At 35.2% G+C, this 17,275-nt stretch overlaps 1 protein-coding gene and 1 long non-coding RNA gene across 5 annotated transcripts in view; one reads left to right on the forward strand and one right to left on the reverse strand.

Annotated features, from left to right (window-relative positions):
• LOC125110631 (uncharacterized) overlaps window positions 1-17,275 on the forward strand; it is a 45,014-nt gene that overhangs the window by 26,071 nt on the left and 1,668 nt on the right. For 3 of the 4 annotated variants that reach the window (XR_007130681.1, XR_007130678.1, XR_007130679.1), the window contains one exon: window positions 7,126-7,300. This is a non-coding gene — a long non-coding RNA (uncharacterized LOC125110631). Of the gene's footprint in view, window positions 1-18; window positions 1,306-7,125; window positions 7,301-17,275 lie in introns of those variants that run through there. The other variant, XR_007130680.1, reaches the window with a different exon arrangement.
• Window positions 7,807-17,275, reverse strand: part of KBTBD3 (kelch repeat and BTB domain containing 3) — a 31,676-nt gene continuing 22,207 nt past the window's right edge. The window contains exon 3 of the mRNA XM_047752006.1: window positions 7,807-13,421. Coding sequence (XP_047607962.1) covers window positions 11,819-13,421 — 1,603 coding nt within the window. The 3' untranslated portion in view covers window positions 7,807-11,818. The remainder of the gene's footprint in view (window positions 13,422-17,275) is intronic.

Consider the following 17,275-nt stretch of genomic DNA (forward strand, 5'->3'; position numbering starts at 1 on the left):
CGATCTTTATGTAAATAGCCACGTGTGGATAATACTTGCCATGTTGGCCAGTACAGCTCTAGAGGAAAGAGACCACATGAAGAGAGAGGCCACATGGAAGAGAACTGAGCTGTCTCATGGACTGCTAGCACCAAGGCACCAGATGTGTGAGGCCTCCAGCCCTACGTGAATCTATTCAGACCATATGGAACAAAGACAGGCTGTCCCTGCTGAGACCTGCCCAAATTACTGACCTACAGAATCATGAGATTGTTTTAAGCCATTAAATTTGATGTGCTTTTTTATGTAGCAATAATAACTGATATAGACACAGTGGCAACAAAGTCTTGCCATCCTATGAAGATCTATCTGGGGTAGCCAACTGGCCTTTTTAAAGTGATACCTTAATTCCATATGCCTTTCCATTCAAATTATAATACTATTCTGCAAAAATGTTGACTGCATCAGGCCCAAGTAAAGAAATTGGGGCACTCAAAGTAGAAGGAACAATTTCATTTATTAAGCATTAGAGTCTTCATGCATAGGCCTCCCACTTGCTTAGAGAGACCTCTATGATACAACGGATGTTTATAGCAAGGAAGTCTGAGCTCCAGCCATTGGATTTGAAGGTTTACTCCATGGACTCAATAGAACTTCTAAGTCCAGATCCCTCCTACTTCCTATAAGATATCCTTGTGCCCCTTTTTCCTCCTCAAAGTCATAGATTGTCATAGCTCCTGGCCACATGTAGGTGTAGCCCATTTAAAGCCAGAAATGTTGGTTGACCAGAGCAGGATCCAGGAATGACAATTTATGGGAGCTACTGATCTAACTTTTATAGCATCACTGGTTTCTATCCTTCAGCCCTCTCCTTACTACTGAGGTCCTGATTCTATTGTATTCAGTATTCCTGGTTACATGGAATTTATACTACTTGTCTCTGCTTTCTTTTACTCTCCTGATGCTGCATTAATTATATTTCAAAGATCAAGGAGAATTCTTAAATTATTAATGAAAGGGACCATTATATGTAAGTGGAATTTTTCATGACTGACAATTTTCATTTTGTATTTCTAAATATCAGTAAGCTGACCTCTGCACATTTTCTTAAGTCTGTGTTACTTTGGTGAGAACTATGCTTGGAGAACAGGTGAGAAATGGTAATCTCACTCAATTTACCAGGTAAAAAAATATTAAAGTAGTACTCTGCATGATATATGAGAGTTTGCCAACATAACCAGGGTGGGAGTTTATTGAGAAAAAAATTTTGAATTTTGTTCAAAGATTTACACATTCTTCTGCATTGTAATTTGTAAAAATAAAATATTCAATAGATCTGAAATTCCTTGTAGACTTCTAAGAGCTCTCACCCATTTTATGACTGGAATATGTTTCTGTAATCTGTTGTCTGACTCATGTGTGTACAGTAGATCTGGGCTTCATTCTCCATATGTCATCAGCCAGAACTTAAGAGCTGTGGGTCAAAGAGAAAAAGGGAATTCTCATCTGGGCAGAGCAGACGTGGAAGTCAAGGAACTTACTAAGCTTCAAGGCTTTGAAAGAGAATGGAAAACAAAAATGGGGCCAAAATTGAAAGTGTTAGCAACAATGATCAGGCAAAAATCAAATAAGGAGAGACTTGCCAAAGGAGCAGAATATTCAGTGAGTTCAAGGAGGATAGGGAATACATCTGATTTTCTTGCTATTGTACCCTCAAGCCTAGCACAGTGATGACACACATTAGGAACTCAAGAAATGGTTGTTAGGAGTTCCCGTCATGGCTCAGAGGTAACGAACCCAACTAATATCCTTGAGGATGCGGATCATATTCCCTGGCCTTGTTCAGTGGGTTAAGGATGCAGCATTGCCATGAGCTGTGGTGTAAGCCAGCAACTGTAGCTCCAGTTCGACCCCTAGCCTGGGAACTTCCATGTGCCTTGGGTGTGGCTCTAAAAAGCCAAAAGAAAGAAAAAAGGAAAAAAAGAAATGGTTGTTAAATGAGTACATTAATAATGACAAACTCATGGTTGAGCCTAAAACTGAATGTTTAGGGCCAAATCAAATCTAGACTGTGTATTAGGCAAAGTTTTACTTTGTCCCATCAATTCCCTCTGCCAAAGTAGCTTTGGGGACTTTTCAGATTTAAAATTTTATCCCTAATTGTAGAATCCATTGTTGTATGTCAGAGAGTTAAGGGGAAATAGGTTCTGATGAAATCAAACAAGAAAAAAAGAGAAGAGGGAGATGAGAAACATTTATTGAACATTTCCCATTGTGAAGCATGTCATATAATTTATTTAATTCTCACAAAATTTTGTGGGGGAATTAGTTATCTCAATTTTGCCAAAAAAAATGACTGGGACATAGAATGTTTAAGTAACTTGCTCAAGCTTATACAGCTTTTAAATCACTCTATGGTAGAACTTAGATACAAACCCAGACATACCTGACTTGAGAGCTGGGTTCTCAACTTCCATCCCAGTATGTTTCCATACTTACTCGCTGATAAGGATTACTTGCAGTGATTACTAAAAATATGAGTTCCTAGGACCTGAATCTATAACTTATTAAATGAACATCTCTAAGAGTAAGATCCTGGATTTGGTACTTTTATTTTTTCATTTTACATTTTTTTGCTGTGCCCAAGGCATGCAGAAACTCCCATGTCAGGGATCAGACCCGTGCCACAGCAGCAACAGTGCCAGATCCTAAACCCACTAGGCCACTAGGAAACTCCTGGATTTGGGATTTTTAAAAGGCCACTAAAATGATTTTTTTTTTTTTCGTCTTTTTAGGGCCGTACCAGTGGCATATAGAGGTTCCCAAGCTAGGGGTTGAATCGAAGCTGTAGCTGCTGGCCTACGCCATAGCCACAGCAACACCAGATCTGAGCTGTGCCTGCAACCGACACCACAGCTTGGCAACACTGGATCCTTAACCCACTGAGCAAGGCCAGGGACTGAACCTAAGTCTTCATGGATACTAGTCAGATTCATTCTGCTGAGCCATGATGGGAACTCCCAGACAATTTGTTTTTTGAAGCAGGTTTAAAGAACATTGCCTGTTACATATGTTCCTGGGTAGATATCCCATAACAAAAATTATTGGTTAGAGTTTCAATGCTTTAGTTATCAAGAGAAGAAATTTAGATGCTTTAAACTACTGAATAATTCTCTTTGTGAAAATTCCTAGAAACAAGAGTGCTCATTAATGTGTGCTTGTAAGAGAAACGTGAACTGTATTTAAAGGGAAGAATACTGTGGTAACCCTTTACTCCTTCAGGAATAGATACAAGGTGAACTCTATTTGTAAAAGAAACAAAAAATTTACTGATTTGCTAAAAGGTAGTTTAAAAAAGAGCTATAAATTGTTTGAATTCCAATTAATGTTTCATAGCATGAAAGGGTAGTTAATCTCTAAAAGGAAAACATTAAGGCTAATTGGGTTCTTAAATCTGAAAAGGCTACAGTGAAAGGCTTTTCTTGATTGAAAAAATTAAACTAATTTTGCACCATACATTTTGGTCAAAGTTAGGGAAAGGTAATTAACTTTCCATGGAAGATTCACTAATTTCTATTAGAGCAAAATTAGGTTCAGCCCTGAACTGGGAAGAAATGTAAAAATATTTATCAGGTGTAGTGAACTCTAACACTATAAATACTAGGATGATCTGTTTAATATGTATGCTTAAATTCTATTTTAAGACAGGTCCCACAGATTTCTTAAGTTTTTCACGAATATTATTAAGTTTGCTATCTTAGGTTTAGTGAAAGCTTTAATGGAAGTCTTTAAAATTGCAAAATTTATTAAGTGCAAAGAAACTTTATCCTGGAAATACGGGTTTTATATAAGTAAACAATAGTAATTAAAATGTAGTATGCAGTTTTACTTAATTAATGTTCATTAGGTAGATTGGGTTAGTGCCACGTTGTCTAAATGTTCAACATTTTGTAGTTTCAAAATCCTCAAAATACTTTATAAACACTATTTTGAAACTCCACATTCATAGTGAAAAGAGTAATTACTTTTTTAGGATTATTATTTTTTTCTGAAAAATATACCTACACATCAATTAAAATCTATATATTGGCTAAACTTCTAATAGTTTTTGACAAAACATACTTGTAATTTATATTGTAAATGCATAAGAGCCTGTAGCACAATATTAAGTAACTCTTAGTTACTTAGTGATTGGAAATCTTGGTGATCGGAAAGGGGAAAACTGCTAGTTTAAATGCTCTTTGCAATTTATTTTCTGTAAGTATCAAGATTAAATTTTGTCTCTGAGAGGGGCTTTTTTCTTTTCTCCTGCAGTGAGTGGAAAGGGACAAATTCAAGTATTTCAGAATTTAGGGAAAGAACTTGAAATGCCAGTGCATCAGATTGAGATAATTAACCATTCTGTTTAATGATTTAAGAGGAAAGCTTTCAAGTCTGAAAATGTTGACCAAGAGAAGAGACTTCTGTTTTGAGGGGAGCACCCCAACAACTTGGTAACAGGCAACCCTACAACGCTGATACATTTTAAATTAATTTTGTTAAAGACTTCTGTCTACAGGGATAAAAGAGAGGAGATGAGTCAATATTTGATTGCAAAGTAAACCACAGAAAGCTGGAGGCACATGGAGAATTGACAGGATTAAGGGTAGAAGTCTGGAGCAATAAGGTTGGTCCAAGGATTTGCTGAGAGAGTCTAAGAAATTCAGAGGAAGCAACTAGCCTTAAGCAATCATGTGGGATATGGACAGTTGATTTTTTTTTTTTTTTTAAGGGTTGAGTTTCCAAAGAGGAACTCTGTCTCATCCTAGGCAGTAGTCTAGAAGAGGGACTTGGGAACCAAGGTCATATAATAAATCACAACTCACCACATAGGAAAATCAAAAACATGATAGCAAATGGGCCTGTCCAGAAAGAGGAAAAATTACAGGAACCAGAAGTAAGAAAGCATCTGTCCAATGCAAACATTTTTAAAAGTCTGTTTATGGTACAATCTCTCAGACTCTGGAACGCTTCACCAGCTCCCCCCATGAGCATTTGGATACATGAGGTAGAAAGGAGGCATATACCCTGGCAGCTGGCTGATCCTTGTGTGGCTGGTGTCCAGTGAAACAGGGTTGGACAGTGCCTGACCCTGTCCATTCAGCTAGCATCTGCTGCTTTCATTTGTGGCTCATGGATATTTGGCCTATTCTTTCTTAGCTCAGTCAGAGTCTGGAGGTCTCTCCCTACCTATGACTCATCTGAAACCTAGCTGTAGGTTTCAGACCAGTATGTCCACCTGGAAGTCTATGTTGAAGGACATGTCACACAGCTACAGAACCCCTTCTGACAATAACCCCACCTCCACTACCACACTCTCAGGAGTTCTGAGACTCATCAGAGCCACTCAGGGCATCTGGGCAAAGGGGTGGCAAGAAAATGAGATCCTTAGCATCCACCTTTTTCTACCTTTTTTATTTCTAATAACAATAAATACAAACAATATGTATTCTTTTCTGAGATACATTTTAATACATTAACAATTATTTTATATAATTGAAATGTTTTACTACATGTTAATATGGTTAACATGGTCCTGCAAAAATGCTGATTTTATTTCATATAGATAGCATATGCCAAAAGCCCATATTCTACTAATAGGGAAATGAAGTAAATTACTTATCTATGCAACATAAGTAGCTTTGAGCACTATCTCCTTGGGGAAAAAAGTCAGTAAAGCTATTATGCTCTTGTAGGAGGAGAAATGGGGCTTGCATGACTACCAATGAAACTTTCAGTCATTGTCTTATCTATTATTGCATTTGCAAGGAAACACAGAATTAAATGTTATAATTAAAATTCAAGGAGAAAAAATAATCCTTAAGTACTAAAAAAATTAGGTGTATAAATTATGTGGTGTATGTGTATTTCATTTTTTAAGAACCAGCTATACATATACTATACAACTTATACAATCAACTATACATGTTCTCCAAAGGTGGACAATGCATTATTTAATGCAATTTCACTCTTAAATAAAAACTAATTCATTATTAACTTTCCTGTATACTAATAAAAGCTAATATACAACACATATTAACAAAAAGTTGTATAAATTACCTAACCCAGACTTTGAACATGAGAAAAATATTAATCATTACAAAAAGAATTAACACATAACTAAAGTACAATGTGTAGCATTTTTAAAAGTAAAATCCTAATGTAACTCAAAATAATTTTTTACATAAAAATAAATTGTGAAGTGTAGAGTTACAGCTAACCCATTCGGTAACAATATAACTAAATTTTGCTTCACATATTGGCAATAGAATGTCATTTTTACTAGACGCTTTATATGCAGGCAATGTGCTAATTGATAGGTCCAATGATAAATATATGTCCCTATTCCTAAGAGTTTCCAATTAAATGAGGATGATAGACATGAAAAGAAATTTACACCACAATGTAATAGAGAACTGCCCTCCGAGTTATTCCAATTACCTTTGAAACCAAGAGCATAATCTGTTGAGCTCTTAAGACAAATATTATTGGGAATGTTGTCAAAGTTAATGAGATGAATAAAGCTATATTCAGCTATATATATATATATATATATAAAGCTTGACCTATAGAGTTATCTAATAATGGCATTATTTTATGGAAGTATCATGCTCTATCCAACTGAATAAATAGCACAGATGACTCTCCAAACTTAGATTGTTACCATAAGACCGGTCTTTATTGATTTGTGAGCGAATTGTCCTCTTACTAACCACCAAGGATGTGACTGCTTTTTTGTTCTTTTGAGGGTCTCTCTTCCCTTTTCTTTCTTTTTACAGCTGCATTGGTGACATATAGAAGTTTCCAGGATAGGGGCTGAATCAGAGCTGCAGCTACTGGGCTACACCACAGCCACAGCAACATGAGATTTGAGCCATATCTGCAGCCTACACCACAGCTGGCAGTAATGCTGGGTCCTTACCCCCTGCATCCTCATGGATGTCAGGTTCTTAACTCGCTGAGCCACAACAGGAATTCCTTGAGGGTCTCTTTTAGCAGTGTTTTTAAAATTCTGAAAACTATATCCAATGACAAATGATCAAAAGACAGTAAAATTTGGCTTTAGAATTCCTCTCTCAGAAAATATGTTTGTGATTATGTTGACAGGGGGTACAGAGAGAAATACAACAAGGCTCTAGCCCATATTGGATTTATAAGAGCTACAGAACTGGCTAAGGGAATGAGATACCTGCATTAAGTGGATATTCTGCAAGGCTGGTCATACTCAACACACCACAAAAGGTGATAGAGCGAGGATCTCTGGCAATTGTACAAGGAGAAGGTATGTAATTCTGGCCCTTGTGGAAGGTTTTAAAGTATTAACCATTTGAACAAGAAGGAAAATGAGGCCTTGATTTTAGAGGAATGGAAGCCATGCTATTTCCAATATTTATGGAAACAGCAATTTGGGACCAAAGACTGAAAGTTATTACAGGGATACAGAGTTGCTTTCAATGTTAGAAAGAACTTTCTAGTAGAACTGTTCAAAAATGGAGGTAGTGAGCCCATTACCCTGAAGAAACTGAATTAGAATTTTTTAAAAAATCAACCATCAAAGGTGTTTTAGAATTTAGAGGGGCTTTCTATACCAGGTAGGAAGTTGTGTTAGATTCTAAAGTTATTTTCAGGCTTAAATGTGACTCTATGATTTAGAAGAGTTATCATTTATAAGTGTGTAATATCATCCTGTGATTAATTCCCTATTTATATATTAAATTTGATTAAGCATCATAGTATCATTAAATATATTTATAAAAACATCTAGATTTTTTAAAATATAAAGGCATTCTTTCAAATCATATAATCTTTAATTAGAATCACTAGATTTAGCTCTAGAGCTACATTTGCAGTGAAATAAGTCAGGAGAAAAAAATTAGGTCCTAGTCTTTCAGTTTTTATTCACAATAAATGTGCATCTATTACTCAATAAATCAATACTAAAAATAAATGTGCACCTATAGTAGATAGAACAAAAAGTCCCTACTAGCAGCTCACTGTTAATGTCAGCAGGATTTACACACTTTTTCCTGAGTGACTAAAAGAAAAAAAGAACAAATTTCCTTCAGTAAGAATGCTCCAAGAAGGGTGTAATTTTAAGACTCAAGTCTTACTGAAATCTTGAGTATGCAGAATCATTAAAATCAAGTTACTGAGAATGCCTAAATGCTAAATAAACTGGAGGAAACAATTAATCAAATGTCAGAAAACTATTGAGATCAAAATGTGTATAACAGAGTGTAAAAATCTTTAGTTGTGTACTCCTGCACAGGAATTTACTGGGCTAATCATCTGCCACACGCCACAATCTTTGATAGCTAGACTTTTTCTAAATATGGCTTTATAAAGTGGAGTAAAGTTTCTCGTGTTGAATAGAAATGTTTCCTTATAGATTTCGGCCTCTGCTTTTAGGTTGCTCTCACTGCCCATTAGAAGACATTTTGGGTCTTACACATTCAATTCTGAACATAAGTTTCTAAATACTGGATCTAATTAAACCAAGAATGATGATTTAAAAGTAACACCATATATTCAGAATGTATTAGATCGTTATATTTATTTTTTCCAAATCTCAAAAAGTTAAACATGTTTCCCTCTATACTTGACTCTGATTTCCAAACCACATGCATTGAGCTAGGTAGACTAAATATATATTTAATTGCTCCTCTTGATATCTGGGAAGAGTGGAATCATGTTGTAGGATGCAGTTGCTTGCAAATAACATCCTAGCTTTTAAGGGTAACATGTAACAAAATGAACACTGCTGTGATAAAGACCTCTTTCCCTCCCTAAACCAGAAGAGAGTGTTATGGGAATGTAGTTAATTTTGATGATACAAATATTCTTCATACTGCTTAGTCTCACAAGCAATAGATGAACAAAGGGTGCTGCACACTGTTAAGTTTGAAGATCATTCTAAAAATGTTCCTTAACTTGGATCTCATATAAATGTTGAATTCAATCTTTTTTACATTTAATAGTGACACATACATACTTCCAATTTTAGAAGCCATTACAATATTAGAATTTTTTTTCTGTTCATATCCAAATGTAGCAGACCAATAAAACTGATAGAGGATTCAGAATGTTAAATAGAATCTTTCCATGAGAATAAAAGCAATCTGGATAATGAGCACAGCTATTTTGTCGCTTACACTGCAGCACTGGCTGAAGGATGACAGCGAAGGTAGACTTTAAAGGAAAAAAAGGAAGACTAAGGGAAGAAGACATAGATAAAGGGATGTTATTTCTTAACCTGTACAGAGAGGAAAAACAGCTCCCTCTGGGAGTACTGAAAATAGATTTGAGAGATCATTGAGATGTGCATGTCAGAGATCCAGAATAGAGGGTTGAGGACAGAATAATATATATGGTTCTTAAAGCCAAAGTGATTGGCAAGATCAGAAAGGTATAACTAGTTCAGTCACTGACCATGTATATATGTGGTTCGGTTCCTTAAGGATATGAACACCCAGAGCCAATTTCCTGTAACCATTTGATAGATCAAATGAAAGTGCTACCATTACAAGATCATTACAAGATGATGTAAAATTAAAACCAGATCACTTATTAATGGAGTCATGCCCAGCACAGACTGCTATGGCGCCAAGGGAAAAGAATATAAATAAAGAGTTTGGGGGTTTTATGACTAAAGAGACTACTTTTCTTGAAGTTATAACTGAGGAGAAGCACTCAGGTACAGATGTAAAGGAATGGAAAAGGAAGTGATAATGATTAACAAGTAACCTGTAGCAACTGCAGAAACTAAGGCAGAAAGCCTGTGCTTTAGACAGTATATTAAATCAAATGCAGAGGGAGCCACCTAAGCCTTCATAACAAGGATATTTCTAGTAACATCAGAAATCAGGGGCCAATGACAAGATGGTAGAAATCAAGATATAATAATAAAACAAGATCAGGAAGGGATTCTCTTTTTGCTCTAGTGTCTCCTTTCTGGAAAGATTAACAATTCCTAGAGTCACTGCTTAAAAATAATATTTATTTTAACATACTTTAATTATTCATATATGCTTAAATTAACAGTTTAGTGTATCTCGCATATAGGTTGCCCACTGTGTTATGGTCTTTCTCAAATAACTTGTTTTCAAAACCTGATATACACACAAAAGAAAGCCTCCACTGAATTTTCTTTCTTTCTTACACATAACATATACACAGAGAGAAAAGAGCAGAGCCAACAAATGTAGGTAGGGAGGAAGTCACCAATTCTACAGAATACTTTTTATGCAACTATCACCTGGTTAGGGACAGTCCCTGATTTTGGAATTGCATAATTTAGTCTAATACACTGTTCTACTTGGAAAAATATATTTGAAACTTAGGATTGCATAAGTTTATACGTAAAATAAAAGACTTTCATTTAGGTATATTTTCACTTCTAAAGAATACGTACATTTACAATAGATTAACATTTACTATAGCATGTGGGAAACTACATTTGATTCCAGAGAAATATAATCTACACGTTACCTGAGATGTAAACCAGGTGTCTTAAAACCTAAAATGTCTATATCTTTAAAACTTATTAAAGAAACATATCCTCTTACAAGGCAGAATCATCTTAGCTGAGAATAAGGATGATTAATACTCTTTCATTGTCTGGGTTAAAGATGATTAAACATCTAATCAGATACAAGTTTTGAACACTACTGTGAATACCAAAATCCCAGGCATATTTTTAACTTTAGAAAATAATTCACTATGAGTAACTTACTGAAGTAGTAATAAACATACACAGTGCTTTACGGCTGGCATCATAAAAAAACTGGTATGGTACTAATTTAAACACTGAAATTTGTTATTGCAACTTAAATTTGGACAGGTAAAAGTTTAAGAAATGCCATCAATAGAGGTTCACTCATCTAGAGGTCAGTTTTTCTACATTCTCACTTACAGTGGAAACTGGCAATGATACAGAAAAAATATTTTAGGACTACCATCCCAGAATCCAAGAACTTCACTCAATGGGTTAAGATAAACTCAGGTCAGGTGTAACTTAGAACTGATTCAGTAAATTAAGAATGTTAATTTACTGAGCTTGAGCCAGAAAATAAGAGAGAGATAATACTGCTGGAAACTGAAACCAACTGACACTGAAATCTAATAGAATCAGCAAATTTTAAGGCATTTGAAGAACTGCCAGTGGCATTATGGCATTACAACATGGTACGTTATGCTCTTAATGAAGAGTTGAATTGTAAAAAGTTAAACCATGTTTAGAGTAGTTTAGAAGGCTAAGGAAACACACTGCATTTCAGAAAATTTTCTCACTAAAAAAAATGGTAAAAGAAATGGCTTAAAAGCAGCTAATCAATAATCAGAAAAAATAGGAATTCAACAACTCTTATACCTGTAGTAACAAGGTAGGAATCTCACCTCTATTTTTCACTTAATATAGTGTTAATAAATAATTTTTACTACCTAAAGAGATTTCACACATCTGTACAAATCTGTGAACTTTGTTTTTAACTAGAATTTCATGGGTAAAGTACTTTAAAAATCAAAACATCAAAGCCTGAGTTTTATTTACATGTGAAATACTAAGTATTCTAGTTTCTCCAAGATTGAATTAAATACAACTTTGGTAAAATTTATTTTGTATTTTAAGTTTCTGGGAACTTCTAATTCATATATGGTATACATTCACAGTAACTGTCTAGTAGAAGGTACATTTTATTTTATTAAGCTGTAAAGACCTTTTTTACCAACAATTAAGGTTAACAAATTTACTGCAAGTTTCTAGAACTGCAATAGTTTTGGAACATCTACTCACACACTACTTTTAGAAATGGTTAGAAAACCATGGGTCCCTGTATTTATTAAACTGAATTGCCTGACAGTAAAATTCAGTTAAGGCTTTTGGCATTGGTGAAACTTCTTCCCACTCAGACCTGCTGCTGTGGTAGACCTGTACTTCATCTGTGATTTCATCTGGTGCATAATCACCACCTAATATATAAATTTTATCTTCAATTCCAACTGCACCTGCGTTAAATCCTGCACATTCAAAAGACCCTTCACCCTTCCAAACGCAAGTATCTGGACAAAAACTATAAACCTTATAGGTGGAAAGGTCACATATATACAGTGTGCAGTTTACTGGGACAGCTTTAATTAATGTTGCATGAAAAAATTGCCCAAATTCTGCTACTAGTTCAGACCACTGATCAGTTGTAGCATTGTATTTAAAAAAGCAATCAAGTGATGGGTTAAAAGCATCTGTAATCTCTACCTCTGATCCAAGAACATAAATTACATTTTGGCATGCACTTGCTTCAGGATAGTATATGCCCCTGGGTAACGGGCTAACAGACACCCATTCTTTGGAAAGAGGGTTGTAAGATTCAACATCTAAGAGGCTTTTAATGTCCTGAGATCCTCTAGTCTTTCCACCAAAGACAAATAATCTATTGAGAGCCATAACAGATGTATGCATGGTTCTTGGTGTTTTCATAGCTGATACCAGGAAGAAATCATTTTTGACTGGACAATAGCACCAGGTTTGATCAGTGGCATCATGATAGGATTCTGCAATATGAAGACGAACCGTTCTGCAACACGGCCCTTTACAACCACCTGTTAAGAATATTTTCTCCCCATAACTAGAGAGACTAGATCCTGGCAAATCAATCAGGTGTGATTGTGGTAGTATTTTCCATGAATCACTTTTAATATTATAGCAAAACGTATGTTGATTTTCTCCATTTTCCTCAGTTTTGTGAACAAATATATATTTTTCAGTTGTGGATGGTCGAGCATCAGGGAAAAGTCCACCAGAACCTTGCACACACTTAATTGCATCCATGATTATGTCAAAACAGTCTGTGCTTTTGAGTAAACACTCTTCATTGAGTAGACAGTCTTGAAGTGTCTCCTCAGATAACTGATACAATCTTACTTTTTTAATCAAATAAGGCAGATGCTTTTGCCTTGATTCTAAGTTATGCTTAGTCCAACTAAGGACAACTTTTAGTACAGTTTCTTCTTCAGGAACATCTAATTCATCTGATTCTAGACATTTTTGCAGTACTCCAAAATTCATCTCTAAGAAATCACTGGATTTAAATAATAAAGAAAAGTGATGTTGCACAAAGTATAAAGCATGATCGAACAAACGGGCAGAGCCATAGCTATCTGATATAGATAATAACTGTAAACAATTGACAAGATTAATGCTTTTTATTAAAAAGTCACTGCAAGCTTTGGATAGGAAGGAAACTTGAAGAAATGATGACAACTGGAAGAACATTTCCACATTATCATCTGTTATCTTTGTTTTTCCAGTATAGGCATAATCAAGAAATGCTTTTACTGCTTTGGAAGACAAATTAGTAATGGTAACACTTCCACCATCTCTTTCTTTCATGTTTACTTCAAACATAGCCCTGCAAAAATAAAGAACACAGAAGAATAAACAGGAATTTTTATTCAATGATAATTTTAACATTACCTTAAAGAGGTTTCCTTTATTCCTAGGTTGATTAAAAATATATTTACAAGATATATTTTAAAAGCATCCTAATAAATTACTTTAATATCTATAATAGGTACGATACCATATTATTTATCTGTAAAACATATGTATTACATAACTCCTCTATTGCAAAATATATGCAAAATAGCTGAGCTACAGCAACATATTCAAAGAAAGCTATAAAAAGATTCAAATTTTGTATCTGATTTGATGTTCTTATATATTATTCAACTAGGGTAAAATCTAAGGGCTGAATTTATATATTCATGTGTTAACATCTCTGCAAATGATAACAAAAATTACTTAAAATATATAAAGCTTCTGAGTTTAGGATTTTTCAAAATAATTATCAATTTGACAGCAGTGAAATATGTGAAAGAGACAACACAATATCAGATGTCTCCAATAAATCTGAGTGGGGAAATCCACCAAATAAAATAACTTAAATGCACATCTAAAAACACATTTCATACAGCATTTTAGGAAAAAGGGAATATGATTTTATAAGTGTACCACACCAAACCAAAATGTCTAAAAATAAGTTTTCATAGAACAGCCACTGACAGATGGAGATGGGCTATTGATCAAATAATTAGATCAGTTTGAAAATTCTTCCTAATGAGTTCTTACTTATCTCCACCTGGGAAAGTTAATAAACTCTAAGAATTGGGAACTTTTTTTTAGCTCAGTTTAAGCAAAAACATAAATTATTTGGAAATGTTTGGGCAAGAGACTGAGATGTCTTTTACAATTGTCTTTAGTAAGAACAATATTGCCTGCCATCCTTACATTAACTTGACATCTAGAGTTATTCATTTTTACACTTTAAACAAAGCCCTATGATGGTTGTCAGTGAAACTGCAAATAAAGATTAAGATTAAATAAGAAAGAGCCACAACAAAGAACTAAGAATTGTCATGTGAACGTTCATTAAGACTAAAGATCGTCTAGGAGTTCCCATCATGGCTCAGTGGTTAACTGGTTAACGAACCCAACTAGGATCCATGAGGTTGCAGGTTCAATCCCTGGCCTCACTCAGTGGGTTAAGGATCCGCTGTTGCCATGAGCTGTGGTGTAGGTCACAGATGCAGCTTGGATCTCACGTTGCTGTGGCTGTGGTACAGGCCAGCAGCTACAGCTCCAATTTGACCCTTAGCCTGGGAACCTCCATATACTGCGAGTGCACCCTAAAAAAAAGACCAAATAAAAGGACTAAAGATCATCTGATTTTGGTCCTGGTTTAATACTGGTTTGTATTTGTACCAGTACTGTCCAGAAAACCTTTGTGAGCAGTGCCCAGGTGCCAAAGTACTCTGGGGGAAAACCAAATTTCATTATTAGACTCTAGTCTCAAGGGTAACTAAAGCTACTAAAGAAGCAATAGAGTCCAATGGAAAAATATGAGGAGCCTTCCAAATATAAAATACTCCTTAGGAAAAGGATTTTTTTTTTTCTGATAGGCAAAAATAGATTTACTAAGATAGGATGCTTGTGAGAGATGCAAGCGGGCAGGCAAGGAGGCTCTGCCAGAAAAGGATTATAAAGCCTCTTCCCACTAGGGGTATTCAATAGTTCTTAGAACGAGAACAAATAAATAACAGTTACAAAAATTTCTACATGTTGCACATTATACAGAGTACTTAAATAATGTACATCAACTTAGAAACATTAACCTGTGATGTAATTACAGTAAATTATTAAGATATCTATAGTCTGGGTTGTTCCCTTGTGGTGCAGCAGGTTAAGAATCCAGTGTTTTCACTTCAGCGCCTCCGGTCGCTGCTATGGTATGGGTTTGATCCCTGGCCTGGGAACTTCCACATGCTGTGGGCTTGGCCAAAACAAAAAACAACAATTAAAAAAAAAAAAAAAAAAAAACCAGATATCTACACTCAGATTTTAGGGTAATAGTAAGAACATAGCCTCCAGAACACGGCTTCCTGGGTAGCTATCTATACCATTCATTAACTAAATGACCTTAGGGAGGTAATAACTTCATTGTGTTTCAAATTCTTCATCTAAAAGTAGGGATATTAGGAGTTCCCGTCGTGGCTCTGTGGTTAACGAATCCAACTGGGAACCATGAGGTTGCGGCTTCGATCCCTGGCCTTGCTCAGTGGGTTAACGATCCAGCATTGCCGTGAGCTGTGGTGTAGGTTGCAGACGCGGCTCAGATCCCGCGTTGCTGTGGCTCTGGCATAGGCTGGCGGCTACAGCTCCAGTTAGACCCCTAGCCTGGGAACCTCCATGTGCCGTGGGAGCGGCCCTAGAAAAGGCAAAAAGACAAAAAAAAATAAATAAAATAGTAGGGATATTAGTATTACCTATTTCACTGAGTTGTGAGAGGAATAACTGAGTAAATCGATGACAAGTATTAGTTATTATCATCCTATGAAAATAAATGTTTTCTAAAATCCTATGTATTTCTAACTTACATGTAATATATTTCTATACTTTATCCTACTCATCTTTAAATTATCTAGTTAACTTATATCTCAAATTTATCACATTATTATAAAGTGGTTATACAATATGCATGATTTCTTTAAATCTTGTCTCCAATAACTTTACATTTAAATAATAATTTTCGTTTTCCAAAAACATAAAGGGCATTTATCATGTACTGTGTACTGTTCTGCTCTTTTTATTTTATATATCCCAATATTCCAGTGAGTTCATATTTTTTTTTTTTTTACATTACTGGAATGGAAACAGATTTTTTTTTTTGTCTTTTTGTTATTTCTTGGGCCGCCCCTGCGGCATAAGGAGGTTCCCAGGCTAGGGGTTGAATCGGAGCTGTAGCCACCGGCCTACGCCAGAGCCACAGCAATGCGGGATCCAAGCCACGTCTGCAACCTACACCACAGCTCACGGCAACGCCGGATCCTTAACCCACTGAGCAAGGGCAGGGACCAAACCCGCAACCTCATGGTTCCTAGTCGGATTCGTTAACCACTGTGCCACGACGGGAACTCCCGTGAGTTCATATTTTAATGTTCCAGTGAGTTTGATCATAACAGAAAATTATGAATTAGTGGACTTATACAACGGTGTAAATTATATAGGTTTTCTATCTACATCTGCACATATTTATGTGAATTGTATACTCATTTAGTAAAATACTATATATACTAAAGGATCTAGGTCATTATAAAATTGTCATTTATGTTACTTCAAAATAGGTGCAAATTTTTAAAAAATACATTATTCTGTTTTAACGGTAATTTTCAAAAATTGAAAATAGTCCCTAAAAAGCTAGGAGTAAACTGAACAAAGTGCTATGGACAAAAATTATGTGCAGATACATTTAATTATTAAATAACTTCAACATGAAGAGTAGAAGACTGCCAATTCAAATGTTTATATAAACGTCTTATTTTGTTAGCATAACATGAAAACTTTATGGGGAAATAAGCTGGTATGTTCATACCATATAATTTTTTTTTTTTTGCTAAGTTTGGAAACGATAATTACAGCTAACATTAATTGAATGTAGTGGGCATTGATTTAATCATTACATACACATTATTTTATTCAGCCCTCGTAATGACTCTGAGTTAAATTCTATTTTTATTATCTTAATTTTTTTTACAAATAAGGAAACTGAAGCCTGAAGAGGCCAAATAACTTACTTAAGGTCACAAGTCTAATAAGTGGTAGAGCTGGGATTTCAATTTAGGACATGTGCATTAAGAGGCCAAGTATTTAACCATTATACTTATACAGCTTCCTCTGATGAAGAGGTGATATGAAGGATAAGGGAGC

This window comes from Phacochoerus africanus, chromosome 11 (assembly GCF_016906955.1).
Source record: "Phacochoerus africanus isolate WHEZ1 chromosome 11, ROS_Pafr_v1, whole genome shotgun sequence".
NCBI lineage: Eukaryota > Metazoa > Chordata > Mammalia > Artiodactyla > Suidae > Phacochoerus > Phacochoerus africanus.